The 27,337-nt window shown below is 46.1% G+C and overlaps 1 protein-coding gene across 1 annotated transcript; it reads right to left on the reverse strand.

The window, feature by feature from the left end:
- Positions 1-1,358: 1,358 nt before the first annotated feature.
- On the reverse strand, positions 1,359-27,312 carry chmp2ba (charged multivesicular body protein 2Ba). Its single transcript, XM_083777392.1, is given in 7 exon segments — positions 1,359-2,455; positions 6,668-6,774; positions 7,031-7,133; positions 16,419-16,613; positions 20,714-20,739; positions 20,742-20,804; positions 27,147-27,312. Coding segments are annotated over 7 exon segments (648 nt in total). The 5' UTR covers positions 27,181-27,312; the 3' UTR covers positions 1,359-2,335.
- Positions 27,313-27,337: the final 25 nt, after the last annotated feature.

The raw sequence follows: 27,337 nt of genomic DNA on the forward strand, positions 1-27,337 counted from the left end.
TAGAATGCAAAGCTCAACCAAGACAAAAAAAAAACCTTTAACCCATTCTGACCCGAGATCAGATTCATACCAGGTTTCCGCCGGACACACACTGGTCCTGATGAACCCATTCTGACCCGAGATCAGATTCTAAAAAATGTCAGTCGTTCTTCGATTTTTCAAAAATAGCAGACCTACAAGCTCGTATCGCGCCACTCGGTGGCGCGATATGAGCTTGTAGGTCTGCTATTTTTCAAATAGCTAAAGCATAACATGATGCTGACACCAAAATGGGTGCCCGGTCAGAATGGGTTAAAAAAAAAAAGAGGATTACCTACATCTTACATTATTCAGTAGCATTAAAACGTCCATTCAAAAATGTCTTTGATATGCCCGTCAAAACGTTTTAATTAGTATTAATTAAGTGCTTCATTGCACAAACTGGACAGCATCACAACAGCAGCGGGCCGGTGATGCCAATTAGTCGCTGTCCAGCTCATGCTTTGCTTTGCGTACGATCGATCGATCACACCGTGGATTCTCATGCATCTTTACGTGAAGTAGAACAAGGGACAAAGGACTTAAGGCTCATACATAGTCTGGATTTACGGTGGTTAGGTGACCACCGAACTACAACATGACGTCACGAGCCGCGGTGAAGAGCAAACCACCGCCACCGCTCCAGCCCTTCTCTCTGTTTTTACTCACCACCGCTCAACGATATTTCAGCTCCGGTGGTCAGCTCACCACCCGAGCGGTGGTCACCTCACCACCGAAAATCCAGACTATGAATAGGCCTTTACACTGAGGCCCAGGGTGTGAAGTAGAAGGGACAAGGACTTACCCTGAGGGACAAGGACTTACCCTGAGGGACTAGGACTTACCCTGAGGGACAAGGACTTACCCTGAGGGACTAGGACTTGCCCTGAGGGACAAGGACTTACCCTGAGGGACAAGGACTTACCCTGAGGGACTAGGACTTACCCTGAGGGACAAGGACTTACCCTGAGGGACAAGGACTTACCCTGAGGGACAAGGACTTACCCTGAGGGACTAGGACTTGCCCTGAGGGACAAGGACTTACCCTGAGGGACTAGGACTTGCCCTGAGGGACTAGGACTTACCCTGAGGGACTAGGACTTGCCCTGAGGGACTAGGACTTGCCCTGAGGGACTAGGACTTACCCTGAGGGACAAGGACTTACCCTGAGGGACAAGGACTTACCCTGAGGGTCAAGGACTTACCCTGAGGGTCAAGGACTTACCCTGAGGGACTAGGACTTGCCCTGAGGGACTAGGACTTGCCCTGAGGGACTAGGACTTACCCTGAGGGTCAAGGACTTACCCTGAGGGACTAGGACTTGCCCTGAGGGACTAGGACTTGCCCTGAGGGACTAGGACTTACCCTGAGGGACAAGGACTTACCATGAGGGACTAGGACTTACCCTGAGGGACTAGGACTTACCCTGAGGGACTAGGACTTACCCTGAGGGACTAGGACTTACCCTGAGGGACTAGGACTTGCCCGGGGTGTTAAACGTCATCTAGACACTACACTGGTTAACATTGACAGTATGTGTCCTATTCATGACCAATACCCATGGGGATGCCGATGTACCTAAAGGATATGATTGACAACATAGTAATGATTAGTAACTATTCCCCCAGGATGACGGAAAAAGGCATCGAATAAAGGCTTGCAGATGTTTGAGTGATGGAGGAACAAAAACAAAACTCATGCAGAGGATGTACAGTAAACCTGGGCGGGTCCGTTTGGTTCAGACGGAATGAACCAGATGGATTTTTTACATTGAAAAGACCCTGGTTCAGTTCTGGTTCAGTACCGGCGGGGCCTACCTAATAGATGGGCAGCGATAGAACTGCAAGGTTATGTTAGGAATTCAACCCTTTGAACCAATTCAAAACTACAGAAGGTTTTCTGTTAAAACATGTCTGACCCGCTGAAACGGTCAGAAACCAACGCCTCAGCCACGTGTAGAGAAAAGGACCTCACACCAACGCCAGGTGGAAGAACCTTCAAGCCTATCATTTTATACTTCGTCGTACGACATTCGGTTGTTGTTCGTCGTGCTTGTATGAAGTACGAATTGGGCTTTAGAAAAAATTGAAAAGGTCACAACAAAAGTGTAGCCCTTTCAGAGACAGAGGTGGCGGTGCTGATAATTTTTTTTCAATTCTCAAGAATAGATCGGATATTCATCTTCTATAAACTGTACTTTGTGTCTGAGACGTTTGTGTGCAAGTGCGTGTACTGTATGGATGCGTCTGTCTGTCAGACTGTGTGTGTGTGTGTGTGTGTGTGTGTGTGTGTGTAGTGGACTGCGTGCGTGTGTGTGTTAGTCCACCCCCAGTGCTCGGAGCTGTCTCTCGATCTCGTCGTCTGAGATGGAGGCTTTGGAGGAGGACGCCGCCGCAGCTCCGGGGAGACTCCGTCCGGCCGTCGGAGCTCTCACCATCTGGAACACACATGGAACAACTCCCCTTTAACACTCAGTACAACCATCAGAACAACTCCCCTTTAACCCTCAGTACAACCATCAGAACAACTCCCCTTTAACCCTCAGTACAACCATCAGAACAACTCCCCTTTAACCCTCAGTACAACCATCAGAACAACTCCCCTTTAACACTCAGTACAACCATCAGAACAACTCCCCTTTAACACTCAGTACAACCATCAGAACAACTCCCCTTTAACACTCAGTACAACCATCAGAACAACTCCCCTTTAACACTCAGTACAACCATCAGAACAACTCCCCTTTAACACTCAGTACAACCATCAGAACAACTCCCCTTTAACACTCAGTACAACCATCAGAACTCCCCTTTAACACTCAGTACAACCATCAGAACAACTCCCCTTTAACCCTCAGTACAACCATCAGAACAACTCCCCTTTAACCCTCAGTACAACCATCAGAACAACTCCCCTTTAACACTCAGTACAACCATCAGAACAACTCCCCTTTAACACTCAGTACAACCATCAGAACAACTCCCCTTTAACACTCAGTACAACCATCAGAACAACTCCCCTTTAACCCTCAGTACAACCATCAGAACAACTCCCCTTTAACACTCAGTACAACCATCAGAACAACTCCCCTTTAACACTCAGTACAACCATCAGAACAACTCCCCTTTAACCCTCAGTACAACCATCAGAACAACTCCCCTTTAACAATCAGTACAACCATCAGAACAACTCCCCTTTAACACTCAGTACAACCATCAGAACAACTCCCCTTTAACCCTCAGTACAACCATCAGAACAACTCCCCTTTAACACTCAGTACAACCATCAGAACAACTCCCCTTTAACACTCAGTACAACCATCAGAACAACTCCCCTTTAACACTCAGTACAACCATCAGAACAACTCCCCTTTAACACTCAGTACAACCATCAGAACAACTCCCCTTTAACCCTCAGTACAACCATCAGAACAACTCCCCTTTAACCCTCAGTACAACCATCAGAACAACTCCCCTTTAACACTCAGTACAACCATCAGAACAACTCCCCTTTAACACTCAGTACAACCATCAGAACAACTCCCCTTTAACACTCAGTACAACCATCAGAACAACTCCCCTTTAACCCTCAGTACAATCATCAGAACAACTCCCCTTTAACAATCAGTACAACCATCAGAACAACTCCCCTTTAACCCTCAGTACAACCATCAGAACAACTCCCCTTTAACCCTCAGTACAACCATCAGAACAACTCCCCTTTAACACTCAGTACAACCATCAGAACAACTCCCCTTTAACCCTCAGTACAACCATCAGAACAACTCCCCTTTAACACTCAGTACAACCATCAGAACAACTCCCCTTTAACCCTCAGTACAACCATCAGAACAACTCCCCTTTAACCCTCAGTACAACCATCAGAACAACTCCCCTTTAACACTCAGTACAACCATCAGAACAACTCCCCTTTAACACTCAGTACAACCATCAGAACAACTCCCCTTTAACACTCAGTACAACCATCAGAACAACTCCCCTTTAACACTCAGTACAACCATCAGAACAACTCCCCTTTAACGCTCAGTACAACCATCAGAACAACTCCCCTTTAACACTCAGTACAACCATCAGAACAACTCCCCTTTAACACTCAGTACAACCATCAGAACAACTCCCCTTTAACCCTCAGTACAACCATCAGAACACACATGGTACAACTCACCTTTAACACTCAGTACAACCATCAGAACAACTCCCCTGTAACACTCAGTACAACCATCAGAACAACTCCCCTTTAACACTCAGTACAACCATCAGAACAACTCCCCTTTAACACTCAGTACAACCATCAGAACAACTCCCCTTTAACACTCAGTACAACCATCAGAACAACTCCCCTTTAACACTCAGTACAACCATCAGAACAACTCCCCTTTAACACTCAGTACAACCATCAGAACAACTCCCCTTTAACACTCAGTACAACCATCAGAACAACTCCCCTTTAACACTCAGTACAACCATCAGAACAACTCCCCTTTAACACTCAGTACAACCATCAGAACAACTCCCCTTTAACCCTCAGTACAACCATCAGAACAACTCCCCTTTAACACTCAGTACAACCATCAGAACAACTCCCCTTTAACACTCAGTACAACCATCAGAACACACATGGAACAACTCCCCTTTAACACATTTAGCCCTGACGTTGAAATAAAGAAAAAAAATATTTTTCTGAAGAACCTCATGTTTCTATATCAGTGGTGCTCAATATTTCATGTCAAGGACCCCAAAGATTATATGTAATATGCTGCCGACCCCCATCTTAAAATGTTGTTCCAGGGACCCTCCAGAAGCAAATATTTGAGTTAAAAACTGAAACTATGAAAGAATATATATTCAAAGATTTGAGGCACATTTTCACGATTTTTCAAAAATAGCAGACCTACAAGCTCGCTGCCGTGCTATAAAAGAATTAAACTCAGAACAAACATCTAACATATGGTCGACTGTAGCGAACATCTCTCTCGCTTCAAGCGAAGGCAAGGCTGGTGCAAATTATCATCCAAACGTTTTATTGTGGGTGAAACGTCCCGTTAACAGACGTCGGGATTTGTTCTGTGGAACCGTCTTTCTACTTTTATTTGCTCCCCTCCTGCTGTGCACTGGTTTATAGGGGAAAACCATGAAGTCATGAAGGAGGGGTAATAACCCATGAAGACCGCCAGGGGGCGCCAGACGCTCAGCAGATGGGACAAGCTAGTGGTTGGTTCCACACACACATATGGTGATAGTAAATGTGGAGAATGAGCTGAAGGCGAGTCGGTCCCTACCACCATGTGGCAGCGGCATGATGACACCATGTGGTGGCATCAGGTCTCCTCCTGGCACTGATTCTGGCTCTTTTTTTTAAACGGCACTTAAAACTAAAGCAGGGGTGGAGCAACTTTTTTTTCGGGCCAAACAAAGAATTCGAAAGTAGAAAAAAAAACAGCAGGTCACAACCCTTTTTTTTGTTGTTTTTCTTCTTTGTAATTATTTGTTTGGTCCAAAATATTGTGTTTGTTGTCATGATTTGTCACGAGTCACGACAAGAGTTGGCTTCGTACGACGCTTAAAAGGTCTTTAAATAAATACTTTTTGAAATGTATATGGTAAAAATGCATTGGGATTCATTTCCTGGGCCACTCTGAAAGGGGGCGGGACTGCGACGCTCTATTCAAGGGCTTTTGGCCCTCAGAGAGTGGAAATGGAATCAAATGGACCATAACAGGTCCATTTGGTTCCATTTGTACACTCTCAGAGTTAAAGGAGAATTCCATGCTAGAATGCTTTCTTATCTTTCTTACCTTTCTTTGTAGTTGTTACGTCCCCACCAAAGAGGTCCAGGTGTTTTTTTTGTGCAAAAACTCCTTATTGGCTATTTTCCCTACCATAAGCCCTCAATGAATTGCATTGCATTGAATGGGAATTGAATGGGGCTATGGGGTGTTATGCTAGTTCGCTTATTTCCATCGAAAGAAGTAGTAAAGTGTGCCGCTTGGGATATTATTTACATTATGAAGAGAGGATATATACAAATAAATTATAATTTTGAGTGATGGAAATAAGCGAATTAGCACAACACCCCATAGCCCCATTCAATTCCCATTCAATTCAATGCAATTCATTTAGGGCTTATGGTAGGGGAAATAGCCAATAATGCGCTTTTGCACGAAATAACACCTGGACCTCTTTGGTGGGGACGTAACGACTACAAAGAAAGGTAAGAAAGCCTTTTAGTATGGAATTCTCCTTTAAGTTGACATTGATTTTACGATATGAAAAATAAATAAATAAATGTTATAAAGTTATAATAAAGTGACGTCCCACATATAAATGGCATTAAATGAGGGTCAGTAGCTTGTAAGATCTGCCATTTCTCAATAGCCAAAGTATAACATAATGCTTAAAACAGCAAAAAGGTTTTTGTAAATGTCACCATTACTGGGCCATGGTGTTAATGTGTGTTCTATGAACATCGGATTGGGATGAGGAGGGGACAGGCTTGTGTCCGTACAAAAGGTACTGTACAAAGCAAGTTAGGTGTGCTGTACAGTATGTGTTTTAAGTTTCAAGTGACCAGGCAGCCAAGAGGCGTCTCTCTCTCTCTCTCTCTCTCCCCCTCTCTCTCTCTCTCTCACCTTTCCCGAGACCTCGATGCCGATCTCGTCCAGCACCTGGTTGACGATGTCCTGAGATTCCTCCTCGTCTCCGGACGCATCAAAGATATCATCCAGAGTGTCGTTGACTGAGGGGGGGGGGGGGGGGGGGGGGGCACACGGATAGGGAGGTCAAATATTACAGTGAAGCAAATACATTGATCTTTCTGTTACAACCGCCGTGTACTTTGGAGCCATGTAGCGGTTGGCAACATTTTGAAAAGTGCGGTAGTAGAGCATCATTCGAATCGGTGTGTGCACGTGTGTGTGTATGTGTGCGCGTGTGTGTGTATGTGTGTGTGTGTGCGTGTGCGTGTGTGTGTGTGTGTGCGACCCCAGCCTTACTCATCTCCTCAGTCATGCCCATCTTCATGTTCTCCTTCTGGAAGTCCTGCATGGTCTTCAAGGTCTTCTGTGGATCCATCTTCTTATTTACAGCCTGCATTGTCTACACACACACACACACACACACACACACACGCGCACATTTAAAAGCATCTTCGACTAACTGAATTCCCCTCGTTATAGATTAGTATAGTGCACAATATCAATTTCCTTTGTGTTGGGGAAAAAAAAAAAAAAAAACAGGAAGCCCAGACAACAAGTGCGTGCACACACACAAATTATGCATTCTCCTTCCTTCCGGTGCTCAGCGTGAGGCTCTCAGTCTCACAGACACCAGCCTGTCTCACTGACACCAGCCTGTCTCACTGTCTGACACCAGCCTGGCCTACTTTCCCCCGGTTGAGTTTAAGGCAGCACGTCAGCTCTGTTCCGCTCCGACAAATCGACTGTCAGAAAACTGTTCCACAACTGTCTAGCCCATTTTGATCTGAGATCAGATTAAAAAAAATGTCTTCTACATCCTGACAGTTTTCTGAAAAAGCTATGTTTCTATATGTCAGTCGTTCTTCGATTTTTCAAAAATAGCAGACCTACAAGCTCGTAGCGCGCCACTCGGTGGCGCGCTATGAGCTTGTAGATCTGTTATTTTTCAATAGTTAAAGCATAGAATGATGCTAACACCAAAAGGGGTTCCCGGCCAAAATGGGCTAGACAACAACTCTATACATCAGTAAGAGAAAGAAAGAAAGAAAGAAAGAAAGAAAGAAAGAAAACCTAAATCTACCAGCAGACGAACGTGAACGCGAGCTTTGAAACGTCCTTTGTGTGTCTGAAAACACGCTGTGCTATTTTACATCACAAGAAACCGCTGACGGAAGCTGAAACGTGTTCGTTTTGCGTTAACCCAGTTGAGGAAAATAAATTGAGAACGTGGACATTATTGTCATCTTCTGGAAATGTAATTGAAGCCTCTTGTGTGTCGAATCTGCGTGTGCATCCCCCCACACTTACAAGACACTTGTAGAGGATGAGTTTCATTGTGTTTTCTATTGTCCACTATACCATGATTTAAGAACCCAGATCTGTTTTTGGAAGTGTTTGTGTTAAATTGCTTGTTCAGTAATGAAGTTTTTGTTTTTTGGAAAATTCATAGAGAAATTAAGTTACGTTGGAGAACGATGTATCCATGAGTAACTGTCTATTTGTGTATATGTATCATTATAATTTTGTGAGTGTCTTGTAAGCCCGTGCGGGCTGGGCATCTTATGATGTAGGACACTTCAATAAAAACTATCTATCTGTCTATCTATCTATCTATCTCTTTCCTCTGAATGTTTCGGCCCCAGAGTAGCGATACTAGTATGTCTTAAATATGGGTTGAATGCACACACACACACCACATGTGTTTTTAAATCTGTTCATAGCTCATTAACCAGGAAGCCTAATTACAATATGACCTGTGGATGTCTCTCATTTCCATCCCGTCCTGATCACACTTCATTAACCCGGTGACGACGCCACGAGTTTATCATGATTTATCAAATGATTTATCAAATGATTTAACACATCCCACGTGAATACATTCATCAGTGAACACTGAAATACTATAGTGATATGTGGGTAAAACACAGGAACTAAACTAGTTCACCCAACTCTCAGTTAGTTAAAATTGTTTGCTTTGAAAGATATATATTCAAAGATTTGCACTACATTTTCACGATTTTTCAAAAATAGCAGACCTACAGGCTCGTAGCGCGGCACCGAGTGCCGCGCTATGAACTTGTAGATCTGCTATTTTTCAATAGCTAAAGTATAACATAATGAAACACCAAAAGGGGTTCCCGCCCCAAAATTGACTGTAACGAATAACTGAATAACGAATTACACGAGTTAAGTTATCATTGTTTAATTCACGTTATTAATGCGTTTTAAGACATACGGGGTTTTCCATCGGACAGAGTGGGACAGGTGACACGTTTCGATGACGTCATCGCAAAAACCATCCGTCGCACTGGCATGCAAAGGGTTCTGGGAAATTGAGTCCCGATGCATTGCAATGGCGGCGGTGGTGGTGGGCGCGAGTGCGCTCTGCTCCGTTGCTGTGGTCGCCACTTTGGAATATTTGTCAACACTACGACAATCGATTACACCGTTTTAAAGCGGATTTCCATGACAAGCAACGATCAAGTAGGCGCAATAAAAAGAAAAACACCTTCCTCACGTCACGTCAAATGCTATTTTGAAAAAGGGGTAAAAATAGCAGATCTGCAAGTGCTTTGTTGTGGGCTTGGATATCTATTGGGGGTTTATTTTTGCCTATTAGTGGTTATCATGGTGTGTGTGTGTAGACACCAGAGACATTGCAGTCATTCTAGAGATGGGTGTTTTTGTGGGGGAGTTAGAGACTGCTGTTTGGGACTGCATTTCTTAAACTAGGTTAGTAGGTCTGCTCTGCCCTCAGTTACTGTGGGTTTATGAGGCTGAGGATGTGTTGCTGAGGGAAGGGCTTCAGTGACACTTTGATGTGAGACAAACACAGCCTTATTAAGAGTTGCTTTTAGGATTCCTCCAGTGAGGCACGGAGGGGTAAACAGATCCATTACAGATCATTTGGAGTAGGTCTGACTAATTGGGCCTCTATACGGTTACGTTCAGGAGTCACTCATCGCCCTCCTGCACGTCACCGAGACGTGACTCTCGTCCATAAGTCAAATGACAGAGAGGGACTCAGGGGAGTGATCCGTGTTCATTCCTCCGACAACTCACTTCAAAAGGAAAGGCTCGCTCGACCCAAGGACAGTCTGTAAGGGTGCGCATCATCGTACCAAAACACCTTCTCACGGATGACAGTTGACTGGCCCTTAACCCATTCTGACCTGAGATCAGATTCATACGAGGTTTCCACCGGACACACACTGGTCTGATGAACCCATTCTGACCTGAGATCAGATTCTAAAAATGTCAGTCGCTCTTCGATTTTTCAAAAATAGCAGACCTACAAGCTCGTATCGCGCCACTCGGTGGCGCGATACGAGCTTGTAGATCTGCTATTTTTCAATAGCTAAAGCATAACATGATGCCGACACCAAAATGGGTGCCCGGTCAGAATGGGTTAAATACCCGCTGCTATATTATTATATCACAACATAATGTTAGCCTGTATCAAATATCATTGACTTAAATGGCGTTATATCAACAATGGAAAAAAAAGGTTTTCATAAATTACTTTTGGACAAGTGGAAAACGTTAAACATGCGTGAGTGACGCATTCGCCTACTTCATAACATCAACTTCTGAAACATATCCTTGACATGAAATGATAATCCTGTGGCGTCACCGTGTAGCGTTTAGTTTCATCATGAAATGATAATCCTGTAGTGCAGGGTACCAATAGGCGGCCCGCGGGCCATTTGCGGCCCACAGAGCGCCCCCTTGTGGCCCATGAAAGAATTTCCAAAAAAAAAAGGGTCCCAGATATAAATGGCATTAAATGGGGGTCAGTAGCCTAATGCATGTCAAACTGGGCATCCTTTTCAAATGGGGTCTTGCCCTGAAAATGAATTTTCAGGGCAAGAACTCAACCTCGCGCGTGCAGACTCGGCCCCCAGCCTGGTACGCTAGTCAAAATATGGCCCTTGAGGAAAATTAATTGGGGAACCCTGCTGTAGCGTCACCGTGTAGCGTTTAGTTTCATCATGAAATGATAATCCTGTAGCGTCACCGTGTAGCGTTTAGTTTCATCAGCGCGATGGTGATAAATTAGGCTGCAGCTGTTGTTAATCCACGGCTGAGCAGCACACATACATATGGACGGGTGAAGATCAGAGGAGGAGAAGAGTCAACTTTTCACGTTGAGTTTCCCAGTTTCTAGGAATTACATTTTGGGCAGGCAAGATCACAATCAGAGGCACAAAAGGTTTTCAAAGACATTTACCTGCCAGACGACGAGGATACAGCGGCTGCCTGAAAGGCATGCGTTTGCATTCCAACGGGTGACTGACGGTCGCTCTCTCTAGACTACAATCCGCTGCCTGTGTTTGTCCTATCTTTTTTTTTGTCGTGTCGTGTTTTCAAATGGATTTGAGAACACGACACGAGAAAACTTGTGATTCCCTTCTTCTGGCGTGCCAGGGGAACATGTCCCGCTGACCAGGGAGAGTCCGCGGACCGGTGGTTGGGAACCTCTGACTTAACCCATTCTGACCTGAGATCAGATTCATACGAGGTTTCCACTGGGACACACACTGGTCTGATGAACCCATTCTGACCTGAGATCAGATTCTAAAAATGTCAGTCGCTCTTCGATTTTTCAAAAATAGCAGACCTACAAGCTCGTATCGCGCCACTCGGTGGCGCGATATGAGCTTGTAGATCTGCTATTTTTAAATAGCTAAAGCATAACATGATGCTAACACCAAAATGGGTTCCCGTATAGAATGGGTTAAGAGTATATATGAATAGAGACGGCACCATAGTTCTCCTCCATCCACTTGCATTAAGTTGCTCTAAAGTGCATGAGGCGATTCCACTCCTCCTTCCGGGTAGGAACAGAGTGCATTCTGGGACAGATTGGGCCCAAACACATGAACGCGCTGTGCCGTTGACCATCATTGCGCCGCTTGCGCGCGTTCACGTATGAAACATAGCGTTCACGTGTCATTGTCAAATTCGGCCACTATGTCCATTTGGCCTCAGGGTTTCCTCTAGATGACGTCTCTATTAACCGATTCCGTACATACGACGTTGCCACACGTCATAGCGCCACCTACCGAGTACCGACGCGTACATGAGGACGTCCTAGCGCATCCTCAATGATACCGGGAGAGATAAGAATATTCGCTCTGCACTCATCCGTCTCTCCCGCAAAATATGAACGCTTTTCGGATCATATATCGTATAAATTAAAATTATCGCAATTTAAGCTAGCAATGCAAAGTAAACTTTTTTTTAGTAGATTGTTTCCGGGTCGTGGGTTTCAGAGTAAAAGCGCTGAGACAACTCTGGCACCCCAGAGCTCCTATTTTGAAGAACTTCCGGCACCGATTGTGTTTTAATATATTATACTCTAAGGACCGGACCCACTCCCCACTCACCTTGGCGGTGGTGGACATAGCTCACCTTGGCGGTGGTGGACATGGCTCACCTTGGCGGTGGTGGACATGACTCACCTTGGCGGTGGTGGACATGGCTCACCTTGGCGGTGGTGGACATGGCTCACCTTGGCGGTGGTGGACATGGCTCACCTTGGCGGTGGTGGACATAGTGGACTCACCTTGGCGGTGGTGGACATAGTGGACTCACCTTGGCGGTGGTGGACATGACTCACCTTGGCGGTGGTGGACATAGTGGACTCACCTTGGCGGTGGTGGACATAGTGGACTCACCTTGGCGGTGGTGGACATGACTCACCTTGGCGGTGGCGGACATGGCTCACCTTGGCGGTGGTGGACATGACTCACCTTGGCGGTGGTGGACATGGCTCACCTTGGCGGTGGTGGACATGGCTCACCTTGGCGGTGGGTGGTGGACATGGCTCACCTTGGCGGTGGGTGGTGGACATGGCTCACCTTGGCGGTGGGTGGTGGACATGGCTCACCTTGGCGGGGGTGGACATAGTGGACTCACCTTGGCGGTGGTGGACATGGCTCACCTTGGCGGTGGTGGACATAGTGGACTCACCTTGGCGGTGGCGGACATGGCTCACCTTGGCGGTGGCGGACATGGCTCACCTTGGCGGTGGTGGACATGGCTCACCTTGGCGGTGGTGGACATGGCTCACCTTGGCGGTGGTGGACATGACTCACCTTGGCGGTGGTGGACATGGCTCACCTTGGCGGTGGCGGACATGGCTCACCTTGGCGGTGGTGGACATGGCTCACCTTGGCGGTGGTGGACATAGTGGACTCACCTTGGCGGTGGTGGACATAGTGGACTCACCTTGGCGGTGGTGGACATAGCTCACCTTGGCGGTGGTGGACATAGTGGACTCACCTTGGCGGTGGCGGACATGGCTCACCTTGGCGGTGGCGGACATGGCTCACCTTGGCGGTGGTGGACATAGTGGACTCACCTTGGCGGTGGTGGACATAGTGGACTCACCTTGGCGGTGGTGGACATGGCTCACCTTGGCGGTGGTGGACATGGCTCACCTTGGCGGTGGCGGACATAGTGGACTCACCTTGGCGGTGGTGGACATAGTGGACTCACCTTGGCGGTGGTGGACATGGCTCACCTTGGCGGTGGTGGACATGGCTCACCTTGGCGGTGGTGGACATAGTGGACTCACCTTGGCGGTGGTGGACATGGCTCACCTTGGCGGTGGTGGACATGGCTCACCTTGGCGGTGGTGGACATGGCTCACCTTGGCGGTGGCGGACATAGTGGACTCACCTTGGCGGTGGTGGACATAGTGGACTCACCTTGGCGGTGGTGGACATGACTCACCTTGGCGGTGGTGGACATGGCTCACCTTGGCGGTGGTGGACATGGCTCACCTTGGCGGTGGTGGACGTAGTGGACTCACCTTGGCGGTGGTGGACATAGTGGACTCACCTTGGCGGTGGTGGACATGGCTCACCTTGGCGGTGGTGGACATGACTCACCTTGGCGGTGGTGGACATGGCTCACCTTGGCGGTGGTGGACATGGCTCACCTTGGCGGTGGGTGGTGGACATGGCTCACCTTGGCGGTGGTGGACATAGTGGACTCACCTTGGCGGTGGTGGACATAGTGGACTCACCTTGGCGGTGGTGGACATGACTCACCTTGGCGGTGGTGGACATGACTCACCTTGGCGGTGGTGGACATGGCTCACCTTGGCAGTGGTGGACATGGCTCACCTTGGCAGTGGTGGACATGGCTCACCTTGGCGGTGGTGGACATGACTCACCTTGGCGGTGGGTGGTGGACATGGCTCACCTTGGCGGTGGGTGGTGGACATGGCTCACCTTGGCGGTGGGTGGTGGACATGACTCACCTTGGCGGTGGGTGGTGGACATGGCTCACCTTGGCGGTGGGTGGTGGACATGGCTCACCTTGGCGGTGGGTGGTGGACATAGTGGACTCACCTTGGCGGTGGTGGACATGGCTCACCTTGGCGGTGGGTGGTGGACATAGTGGACTCACCTTGGCGGTGGTGGACATGGCTCACCTTGGCGGTGGGTGGTGGACATAGTGGACTCACCTTGGCGGTGGTGGACATGGCTCACCTTGGCGGTGGTGGACATGGCTCACCTTGGCGGTGGTGGACATAGTGGACTCACCTTGGCGGTGGTGGACATAGTGGACTCACCTTGGCGGTGGACATGGCTCACCTTGGCGGTGGTGGACATAGTGGACTCACCTTGGCGGTGGTGGACATAGTGGACTCACCTTGGCGGTGGCGGACATGGCTCACCTTGGCGGTGGTGGACATGACTCACCTTGGCGGTGGTGGACATAGTGGACTCACCTTGGCGGTGGTGGACATGGCTCACCTTGGCGGTGGTGGACATAGCTCACCTTGGCGGTGGTGGACATAGCTCACCTTGGCGGTGGTGGACATGACTCACCTTGGCGGTGGTGGACATGACTCACCTTGGCGGTGGTGGACATGACTCACCTTGGCGGTGGTGGACATGGCTCACCTTGGCGGTGGTGGACATGACTCACCTTGGCGGTGGTGGACATAGTGGACTCACCTTGGCGGTGGTGGACATGACTCACCTTGGCGGTGGTGGACATAGCTCACCTTGGCGGTGGTGGACATAGCTCACCTTGGCGGTGGTGGACATGACTCACCTTGGCGGTGGTGGACATAGCTCACCTTGGCGGTGGTGGACATGGTGGACTCACCTTGGCGGTGGTGGACATAGTGGACTCACCTTGGCGGTGGTGGACATGGTGGACTCACCTTGGCGGTGGTGGACATGACTCACCTTGGCGGTGGTGGACATAGTGGACTCACCTTGGCGGTGGTGGACATAGTGGACTCACCTTGGCGGTGGTGGAACATGACTCACCTTGGCGGTGGTGGACATAGTGGACTCACCTTGGCGGTGGTGGAACATGACTCACCTTGGCGGTGGTGGACATAGTGGACTCACCTTGGCGGTGGTGGACATGACTCACCTTGGCGGTGGTGGACATAGTGGACTCACCTTGGCGGTGGTGGACATAGTGGACTCACCTTGGCGGTGGTGGACATAGTGGACTCACCTTGGCGGTGGTGGACATGACTCACCTTGGCGGTGGTGGACATAGTGGACTCACCTTGGCGGTGGTGGACATAGTGGACTCACCTTGGCGGTGGTGGACATGACTCACCTTGGCGGTGGTGGACATGGCTCACCTTGGCGGTGGTGGACATGGCTCACCTTGGCGGTGGTGGACATGGCTCACCTTGGCGGTGGTGGACATGACTCACCTTGGCGGTGGTGGACATGACTCACCTTGGCGGTGGTGGACATAGTGGACTCACCTTGGCGGTGGTGGACATAGTGGACACACCTTGGCGGTGGTGGACATGACTCACCTTGGCAGTGGTGGACATGACTCACCTTGGCGGTGGGTGATGGACATGACTCACCTTGGCGGTGGGTGGTGGACATGACTCACCTTGGCGGTGGGTGGTGGACATGACTCACCTTGGCGGTGGGTGGTGGACATGACTCACCTTGGCGGTGGTGGACATGACTCACCTTGGCGGTGGGTGGTGGACATGACTCACCTTGGCGGTGGTGGACATGGCTCACCTTGGCGGTGGTGGACATGACTCACCTTGGCGGTGGTGGACATGGCTCACCTTGGCGGTGGTGGACATGGCTCACCTTGGCGGTGGTGGACATGACTCACCTTGGCGGTGGTGGACATAGTGGACTCACCTTGGCGGTGGTGGACATAGTGGACTCACCTTGGCGGTGGTGGACATAGTGGACTCACCTTGGCGGTGGTGGACATAGTGGACTCACCTTGGCGGTGGTGGACATAGTGGACTCACCTTGGCGGTGGTGGACATAGTGGACTCACCTTGGTGGTGGTGGACATAGTGGACTCACCTTGGCGGTGGTGGACATGGTGGACTCACCTTGGCGGTGGTGGACATAGTGGACTCACCTTGGCGGTGGTGGACATGACTCACCTTGGCGGTGGTGGACATGGTGGACTCACCTTGGCGGTGGTGGACATGACTCACCTTGGCGGTGGTGGACATAGTGGACTCACCTTGGCGGTGGTGGACATGACTCACCTTGGCGGTGGTGGACATGGTGGACTCACCTTGGCGGTGGTGGACATGACTCACCTTGGCGGTGGTGGACATGGTGGACTCACCTTGGCGGTGGTGGACATGGCTCACCTTGGCGGTGGTGGACATGGCTCACCTTGGCGGTGGTGGACATAGTGGACTCACCTTGGCGGTGGTGGACATGGCTCCGGCCATCTTCATCTGGGAGTTCATGACCTTGGCCTGCGTGGACATGGAGGTGACCTTGGAGCTGACGGCGTAGGTGCGGTTCTTCTGCTTCCGGAGCTGGACCAGCTGCTTGGCCAGGATCTTACACGCCTCCCTGTTGCCACTCTTGGCCATCTTCTTGATCTCCGCCTCCTGGAGGAGAGAGACGAGGACAGTGATGTCAACAGGTTTTCAATGAAAAAAAACAGTACAGTAGTGCAGTAGTGCTAATCCCGTGGATGGATGCAGAGGTCGTTGTTTTATTGCGTCCCTTAACTATGAACTGCGTGGCCCAGGCGGTGGCGTAACCGTCTGGGCACCCGACTGGTAATCCAGTCGCAGTGTGCCGCGGGTTCGACTCCCGAGCCCGACACGGCCTTTACTGCATGTCTTCCCCCCCATCTCTCTCCCGTTTCCTGTCAGCCTACTGTCTGTCCCTTCAAAAAACCAATAAAAGGCGTAAGCCGCAAAAAAAAAAAAAATCTTTAACTATGAACTGCGTTTTTTAATCCCTGCGAGGAGGAGGAGAGACAGAGAGAGACAGAGAGAGGAGGCGGTGGGAGGCAACAGATGACGGGAGGGGGTTAAAGAGAGAGAGAGACAGACAGACAGACAGAGGAGACGGGGACAGGAAGCTGTGCTGTGAGTTCCTGGGTTTCTGAATCTCAGTCCTCAGTGTTAAGTTAACTCCGAGTACAAATGGAGCCTAATAGGTGGTTCCATTTGTACTCACTAGTCTCAAGAGTTACACATTGATCTACAAAGAGGTCATTAGAGAACACACAAACAGCGGTACGCAACAAGCGCTGTCGACAGATTGATAAACAAACAAATCTATGCACCGCGCTCCCCAGAGGCTGCTGGGTTTAACTTTGGTAAACATATAAAATACGCTGATTGCCCATGGGGGCCGTACGTAATGCACGCACTGTGTGTGTGTGTGTGTGTGTGTGTGTGTGTGTGTGTGTGTGTGTGTGTGTGTGTCTCCTGAGACTAGACTGCAGCTCCCGGTTACGAGCCAGGCCTTTGAGCACTGCTGTAAAAACCTGGTGTGTGTGTGTGTGTGTGTGTGTGTGTGTGTGTGTGTGCGTGTGCGTGCGCTCCAACACTTACAGGAGGAGGTGTGTGCGTTGGCTGAGACGCAGCACACAAGCAATAATGTATTAATGTCCTGTAATCTGCACAACATACTATTGTAGTCCCCTTCCCCCACTGTGCTCTGTGTGTGTGTGTGTGTGTGTGTGTGTGTGTGTGTGTGTGTGTGTGTGTGTGTGTGTGTGTGTGCTGGGAAAGGCTAACACCGTCATTAGCGTCTCATTGCTGTTCCACTCAGCAGAAGTGCTCTTGCTGTTTGCGTCTGGAACACACACACACACACACACACACACACTCACACACTTTAAGAGCTGAGCAGGCTCATTAAAATACATGTGATGCACGCACGCACGCATGAGCGCACACACACACACACACACACCACACACACACACGGCAGGTGCATCAGGTCAATGCTGAGTTTGCCCGCTAAGCAGAACAGGGGCATCTGTAAATTACTACATTTCAAACTTGTTCAAGAGAAGCATACTGTACTATGTACATACATACTGTACTAGGGATGCACCGAAAGGGAAATCCTTGGCCGAAACCGAATATGATTAATATTATATATGTTTTTTCCTACCATTGCATGGCCGTACCTTAAAGCTACCTGATTTATGGCAAAATAAATGGTCATGGCAAAACTTAACTTAAATAATAATCACTATTATGGGTCCATAATACAGCAGGGAATCATAGCTTCAAATTGACATATTGGTTGTTCAGTTTGACCTATCAGTTTTGGAGATGTGGCTTATAGAGTGATGTCTTGCAGAAAACAGCGAGTTGAGAAAACAGGCTTGAAAGGTTCACTTCTGTGGTCTCTAACATTACACCTAGCTACATGTTTAAGCATTTATTTCATATTTACATGTCTTCTGTGGTCTCTAACATTACACCTAGCTACATGTTTAAGCATTTTTTTCATATTTACATGTCAATTTCAGCTTTGACACTTATTTCAGACATGCTCTAGTATGTGAAGAGTCTGCCTGTGCTATTAACTCATTTTGAAATGGTAAAAAGCTGGAATGTGCGCGATGGCAGTCTCTCAGTCAAATCTGGTCACAAATGTGTTGGTAACAGTTGAAAGTGTTACTTTGGGGTTTTCTTTCTTGTCAAACATCTGTCCCCCCCAGGGTTAATTTGAGTACAGGCCGTACTACAGTACACAGTGGGTGGCTGTCTGGCTGAGAGAGAGCCACGATTATGTTAGATTGCAATATTCGTCATTTACATTTCTTAGAAAAAAAGGATCTATTCAACAACAAAGACAAAAAAGGACAAAAAAAAAGAAGGGAAAAAAAGCTTGACTAATTACCGGAAAGCATTAATGAGCAGAAGAAAAAAAAAAGGATTCCCAGAGGAGGTAATTATGCACTGTGATATTTACTTAATACAACAGAGATATGAGGAGAACACAGGGAACGTCTTTCATCTTTCAGCGGAGGGGAAATGTTCCATTCTTCTCCTCACAGAGAGAGAGAGAGAGAGAGAGAGAGAGAGAGAGAGAGAGAGAGAGAGACAGAGAGAGAGAGAGAGAGAGAGAGAGAGAGAGAGAGAGAGAGAGAGAGAGAGACAGAGACAGAGACAGAGACAGAGACAGAGACAGAGACAGAGACAGAGACAGAGACAGAGACAGAGACAGAGACAGAGACAGAGACAGAGACAGAGACAGAGACAGAGACAGAGAGATAGAGAGACAGAGAGAGAGAGAGAAAGAGAGAGATAGAGAGACAGAGACAGAGAGCGAGAGAGAGAGAGAGAGAGAGAGAGAGAGATAGAGAGACAGAGACAGAGAGCGAGAGCGAGAGAGAGCGCAACGCTCCCGCCTTAAGCTAACCTGCTAGACCAATCAGGTCCTTTGTTTTCATATCATCCACCAGCCAATCTGGTTTGATCACAATTATGTCGCTCTAGGTTCTGTGTGCGTGTGCATGTGCATGTGCATGTGCATGTGCATGTGCATGTGCATGTGCATGTGCATGTGCATGTGCATGTGGCGTGTGTGTGCCTGTGTGCGTGCGTGTGCCTGTGTGTGTGTGCGTGCGTGCGAGCCAGTTAGTGCACTAATGAAGCATTAGCCTATAGGTATTCATACAATATTGATGCAATATGCAGAAATCTACAGTAAACTCCAAAGTGTATCATCAGAGTTTCTGAAAGTGTATAAATGGTACCCGCAACATATCGTTGCTAGTGTGTGTGTGTGCGTGTCGGTGTTGATTTTGTCGACTAAAACTAAATATATTGACAATTTCGTCAACAAATACAAACTAGACTAAAATGTTATAGGAAGCGACTAGTGGACGAGAGATCCAGTATAAGTCATTTTACAATTAGCTGCATGCTGAAAATAGACGATGTACAAGCCTACAGGCTTGTACATCGTCTATTTTCAGCAAGTGAAAAAAAAGGTCGTCAAGGAAAAAACTGTTTGACTAAATCAACTGTAGATTTAGTCGACTAAAATCTCATGACATTTACTAAAACTAGACTAACACTAAAACATTCCAGGCAGTGTTGTTTTCGTCGACTGAAACTAAGAAGGAAAAATGTTCGTCGACTACGTATTTTTCACTGACAAAAACAATGGAAACTAAATGAAAACTAAGCTACGATGACTAAGACTAAATATACTGACGATTTTGTCGACAAATAAAAACTAGACTAAAATGTTAGGAAGGGATTAGTGGACAAGAGATCCAGTATAAGTCATTTTACACTTGGTTGCATGCTGAAAATAGCCGATCTACAAGCTCACAACAATCGGCTATTTTCAGCAAGTGTAAAAACAGTCATTACGACAGCATCAAGACCCGCCAAAATACATTTTAGTCGACTACATCACCTGTAGATTTAGTCGACTAAAGTCTTATGACATTTAGTTGACTAAAACTAGACTAACACTAAGACATTCCAGGTGACTAAAACTAAATTAAGTTTCAGTCCAAAGACTATGACTAAACTAAAATAGAAATTTGCTGCCAAAAACAACACTGATTCCAGGTGACTGAAATATGACAAAACTAAATAGAAATGACTAATACTAAAATCCAAACAACACGGTGTGTGTGTGTGTGTGTGTGTGTGTGTGTGTGTGTGTGTGTGTGTGTGTGTGTGTGTGTGTGTGCGTGCGTGCGTGTCTCCCCCACCATTTGTTTCTCCTGTTTCTCCAGGCAGATCTGTCTCTGGTGATCTGTCTCTGTGTGCCTCGGAGTTCCTTAGTCTGCTCCTTGATGATGTCTGACACAGAAAACAGAACAAGAAGAAGATGTGGTTAATAGGGCTTAACCCATTCTGACCTGAGATCAGATTAAAAAAAATGTCTTCTACATCCTGACAGCTTTCCATTCTGACCTGAGATCAGATTCTATAAATGTCTTCTACATCCTGACAGTTTTCTGAAAAAGCCATGTTTCTATGTCAGTCGTTCTTCGATTTTTCAAAAATAGCAGACCTACAAGCTCATAGCGCGCCACTCGGTGGCGCGCTATGAGCTTGTAGATCTGCTATTTTTCAATAGCTAAAGCATAACATGATGCTGACACCAAAAGGGGTGCCCGCCCAAAATTGGCTTAACAACCTAAAACATGGACCATGGTTGAATAAAAAACTAAAGTTGTCCTTTTTTAAACTAAATTTGTAACAGTCCTATCTATGGCTACGACGGTGCCGTTTGCATACAGAACATAACTTAACCCATTTTGGGGCTGGAACCCCTCTTGGCGTTTATAGCATTATTTATGTCATGCTTTAGCTATTGAAAAATAGCAGATCTTCAAAAGCTTGTAGGTCATGAAAATGGGGCCGCAAATCTTTGAATATATATTTCAGAGCGAACATTTTTAACTCAAATATTTGCTTCTGGGGGGGGGGTCCCTGGAGCAACATATGTTGAGATGGGGTCCGTGGCCCAATAGAGATAATTCTGGGGGTCCTTGACATGAAAAAGGTTGAGCACCACTGACATATAGAAACATGGGGTTTTTCAGAAAGATGTTAGGATTTAGAAGCCTTTTTTTAATCGACCTCAGTCCAAAATGGGTTAACGTGACTATTCATAGGCTTTTAGTTGAGTTCTATTGTTTTATTTTTTTTTATTTTTTTTATGTGTTTTTATTTATTTTATGTTCTTATATTCGGTTTTGTTCTCTGCTATTGTTCTATCATTTTAACTACTTGTGTTTTATTGTATTTTATTTTTGTGTCCTGCCCTGTGAAGCACTTTGAGCTGCATTTATGTATGAAAAGTGCTATACAAATAAAGTTTATTATTATTATTATATTGTGTAACTGGTGGCACACACATGTTATGTGGAAAGTGTTAGCTTAGCTTATATACTCCAAATGTCTTTGTCACTTTGTGTGTTGTGTATGTTTTCTTTTCCATTGCATGATGGTCGCTGACCCGACAGCATTCATCACGATCCGTTCAAGCTAACAACGCCTTGCGCTGTGATGCGTTATCTTTAACCCATTCTGACCCGAGGACGATTCTACAAATGCCTTCTGACAGTTTTCTGAGAAACCTTATGTTTCTATGTCAGCGGTTCTTAAAATATTACATATCAAGGACCCCCAGAATGTATCTGTATTTGGCCGCGGACCCCCCATTCTGAAAATATGTTTTTCCAGGTATACCCCCAGAAGCAAATATTTGAGTTAAAAACGTACGCACTGGCCCAGGCCGTAGCGTAACGGTCTGGGCACCGGACTGGTAATCCAGTCGCAGTGTGCCGCGGGTTCGACTCCCGGACCCGACACGGCCTTTACTGCATGTCATCCCCCCATCTCTCTCCCGTTTCCTGTCAGCCTACTGTCTGTCCCTTCAAAAATCAATAAAAGGCGTAAGCCGCAAAAAAAATATCTTAAAAAAAAAAAAAAAAAAACGTACGCACTGAAGCACTGAGATTTGCGCCACATTTTTTTACGATTTTTCTAAAATAACAGACCTATACAAGTTCATAGCGAGGCACTCGGTGCCGCGCTTTGAGCTTGTAGATCTGCTATTTTACAATGAGCTAAAGTATAACAAAGATGCTTATAAAACACCAAAAGGGGTTCGACAGCTCAACGAACAGTCGACTGTGTCAAAGAATATCTTTCCACGCCACGCAGACACAAATGGACTGCATCAGACACAAAGAGTGGCAGCGCAGCATTCCTCATTCACACTCACTGCTGCCTGCCGTGGAATCTAAAGCATCTATTCACAGCCTATTAGTCAACACTGGCTGTATGTGTGCAATTGCGGTGGGGTGTGTGTGTGTGTGTGTGTGTGTGTGTGTGTGTTGAATGCATACCATGGGATCATCTACTGCTGCACAGTGAGAAGACATTGAGGATGCTGGTGGCTGTTAACCAATTCTGACCTGAGATCAGATTCATACGAGGTTTCCGCCGGACACACACTGGTCTGACGAACCCATTCTGACCTGAGATCAGATTCTAAAAAATGTCAGTCGCTCTTCGATTTTTCAAAAAATAGCAGACCTACAAGCTCGTATCGCGCCACTCGGTGGCGCGATATGAGCTTGTAGATCTGCTATTTTTCAATAGCTAAAGCATGACATGATGCCGACACCAAAATGGGTGCCCGGTCAGAATGGGTTAAAGCACTTCTAACAACTCCCACTGATATTCAATCATTACAGTTACAGAACGACCCACACATACAGTACAGTACAGTAGAATCCAGCTTTTTTTCCTCCCCCCTCCTTTTTAAAATCTCTTTTACAAGAGTGTCCTGCAGCAGCACATTAAAAAAACGTCGACTGCAGACAATATGATACGACTACTAAAACTAATCCCTAAAACATATTTTTCGCAAGCTTGTGCTAGCTTTCGCATATATATTTGATTGACCCATTTTTAGACCAAATGTTTTTTTTACTGAAAAGCTCATGTTTCTATGTCAGCAGTTCTCACACTATTTCATGTCGAGGACCCCCAAAGAATATATGTAATATATGTTGTTCCAGGGACCCCCCCCCCCCAGAAGCAAAGATTTGAGTTAAAAACGTTTTCTCTGAAGGTATAAAATATTCAAAGATTTGCGCCACATTTTCATGATTTTTCGAAAATAGCAGACCTACAAGCCCGTAGCGCGGCCCTCTGGGCCGCGCTATGAGCTTGTAGATCTGCTATTTTTTAATAGCTAAAGTATAACATAATGCTTAAAGACACCAAAAGGGGTTCCCGCCCAGAATGGGTTAAAAAAAAAAGGAGGCATAGCCCAGTCCTTTTCTATATGGTCAATTTTAGCATACATTACAAACTAATAAGACACCTTTGAGATAATGCATGTCCCCAATGTCACTCATTCAACCGTGGTTTATGAGCAGATAACGCATGCACGCACGCACACCCTTTTTGCGAGTGTGTCACATCTAGTAAGTTGTAGGAAGGTTGGCATACATACATACACCGCCAGCCCCAGCCCCAGCCTTCACATGCCCCTAGGAGCGCTGCTCAACAGTGGCAAATTTGGCAATAGAAAGCCCCAGAGCAGACACATTATTACCATAGTTACCCAATTTCACTGATATTACAGTACAGACTAACCCCAACTCCACTCAAGACTCCCCCAAAAGCTGTGAATTGAGTTCCCAGTCAGACCTTTCAAAACACAGGCCTAAAGAAGTTATATTTAACTGCATCAAACAAGCTAGGAAAAGGTCATAATATTTTCTTGGGAGGTAAAAAAAATAAGAAATAAAATAAAGTCCTCAAAGAATTAACCCTCATTGGGAGTAAATATCATTATTAATTGGAGGCAAATAAGGTCACAATGATAAACTACATGAAAAACTATTGAAAAGTGAATTAACTGCTGTACAACAGACACAACTTATTGCACAAATATTGTTCCCATAATGATGAGCTCCTTAATTCTAATAATTAGAAACAAAGACAACTATAAGCTCAATAAACCGTGAAAAAGAAAGTGTGTTCTGTGAAACTCGGCCAAAGTCTAGATGCTCTCGGGTATAGTCGAGATACTTGTGAGAGCGAAAAACGTGCGTGCAAACTGCAAAGTAAACGCACGACGCGCACGGTGACGTACCGACAACGTCTCAAAGTGGGAGGGATACCGCCATGCTACAAATACGACTGTGTGCATCTCGGAAGCCGCACGCCAAACGACCGGATTGTACCACACACACACACACACATCACACACACCCTGGGCAACCCCTGGCGCGCTACGCCCAGAGAGCGAAGAGAAGAGGACTGGAGGATTTTTACTGGACAACAACTTGGCTCAGTGTTGAAAAGGTACAACTCTGTATGTCTGATCAGCCTATGTGTGTCATAGGATGAAGATGGGTTTGATGATGGGGCGGGGGGGGGGGGGGGGGGTACGAGGCATTGGGGTAAAACCTTGACGGAGTCAGTTTCACCGATATATTATAGCCCCTCTATAGCCCCTTAGATAGCACTTTAAGTAGACTTAGATAGCATTTTATACAGACTTATAGCTGTTTACGTAGACAGCACTAGAATGCTTTTTTATGTAGTCATAGCACTTTGTATATAGTATAGTATAGTATAGTACAGTACATTATATATGTAGTTTATAGTTTCATTATATAGATATATTCCACTGTTATATTCTTAGCTTACGCATGTTTCATGATAACTACTTTTGATGTATATGATGCATTGCCATGCTTTTTGTTCTTGCTCTGGATTAAGAGCGTCTGCTAAATGACGCCTACATTTTAAATTGTAGGACGAAAGCCAAGTGGACTTGATATTATTATCCATTCATTCATAGAACTTTGGATCCAGGGGCAATTAAATGTTTAAATCTGTCTTTAACTCTCGTCGACCTAATGTTGATCTAATGAGTGTTTGAGTCAGAATAATTGATCCATGGTCATTTTAATAACAGATAGTCTTATTATGCCTTTCGACCTTGTATTAAGGTTGAAGACTTTTAGCCTGGAGAGAAATGTAGAAACTGTTTTATTAACAGCCTTGTAAAGAGAATTTTGACGGGACGGTATATAATTCGGGGCAGTATTAGCATATTCAAACAGTTCTTTTTTTTCTTTCTTTTTTACTGCGGCACTGTAATTTTTAAGGGAGAAAGGCACACATTCTCATGTACAGTTCACAAACACACACACACACACACACACACACACTTTTGAAACATAACCAGTAGATAAGGCTTGTAGATCGACTATTTTTGTCATTATAAATAATGTGAAAAATATATATAAAATCAATACATATATAAAATCAAGTATTGCATTTATTTTGAATCGGCACATTTTAATCCTTGCACATGCATTAGCCACTTCATTAAATTCACCCTTGGTCTCTTCAATTTTTTTGCATCAATTCTGTCACCAATTCTGAGCACCTTGTTGGTGATTTCTACTCTGGCCAAACAGAAGCACTCCTTCCTCTCATTTCTCTACAAATCGTTGCGTTTGTCGTCGATTAAATTCATTTGTTCGATTAACTGCTGAAGCTATACAATGTCAAATGTGCTTGGCGAGTGGGGTTGGGAATCATTGAGAATTGCACAGGGATTAGGGGAGGGATGTAACTGGTAGTGGTAGACTAAGTCAGTTTGTTAAGAAATAATTCATCATTCATAATCTCTCCATGTTCTGTTTATAACTACAGAATGTATCCAGGCCAGGTGGGAAATTCACCAGCCACATTCTCAGGTTCTTCTGACTGTCTGTAGCTGCTAAAGTTTGTCCACTATATACCACACACACACACACACACACACACACACACACACACACACACAACACACACACACACACACACACACACACACACACACACACACACACACACACACACACACACACACACACACACACACACACACACACACACAAATCTAAAATCTGTCTTGAGATGTTGTCAGTTGTCACCATCTTCTCCATGAATTGTAAACTGTTAATAAACAATAAATCAATTAATATATATATATATATATATTAATAACCAAACTGTTCTGTTATTGTTGTTATTCCATTATTTTTGTATTAACTATTGCTGGGGTGGCTCTGTAGAAGTCTGCAATTTATACCTACCAGCCACTTGCCAGTGTGGACAAAAAGGTAGTTTGTCTTGTTTATGGTCGTATTTGTTCCTTTTGTGTTGTAAAACGTATCGAGTTAATAATTACTGTAATTAATACATTCTCCTGACCTATTCCCTAATGATAATAGTGACATTTTCATATCCATGGAGAGATGGTAGAATTGGTTTGTTCCCAGACAGCTGTACAAGCCTCTTCCTACTAGTACATTAATTCAGGCGTATCTACAACTGAATAATCAGCCAACAACGTCCTTTACAAACTATGGATGTTTATTTTCAATAAAGTAAAGCTATTTTAAACGTTAATACCACTGTATATGTATGGCTTGTTTAGCTTGACGAAGCCTCTCACAGTGGGTTCAGAGTCAGACACCGATACGCGTTTTTCAAATTCAAAGCAGGTAGAACTGGATGTGTTTGACACACACACACACACACACACACACCCCGGCCGGTAGTGCTAAAAACAAGTTAGCTATAGTAGCTTTGTGCTCAAAACAAACTTACCGTCGACTGTCTTCTTCTTGAACAGAGACGCCATGGCGACTAAAACGTCCCTAAAATAACCTATATAAAAAAACAACAAACTAAACTAATTGTTACTAATGTTAAACGGCTCTAAAAGACGCCGTGCTCTCCCACACACACACACACACACACTGAGCTGTTTGTGTGTTTCCTGGTTGACAGTTTGGTGT

Source organism: Protomyctophum parallelum (assembly GCF_964188405.1).
Source record: "Protomyctophum parallelum genome assembly, chromosome: 11".
Lineage (NCBI taxonomy): Eukaryota > Metazoa > Chordata > Actinopteri > Myctophiformes > Myctophidae > Protomyctophum > Protomyctophum parallelum.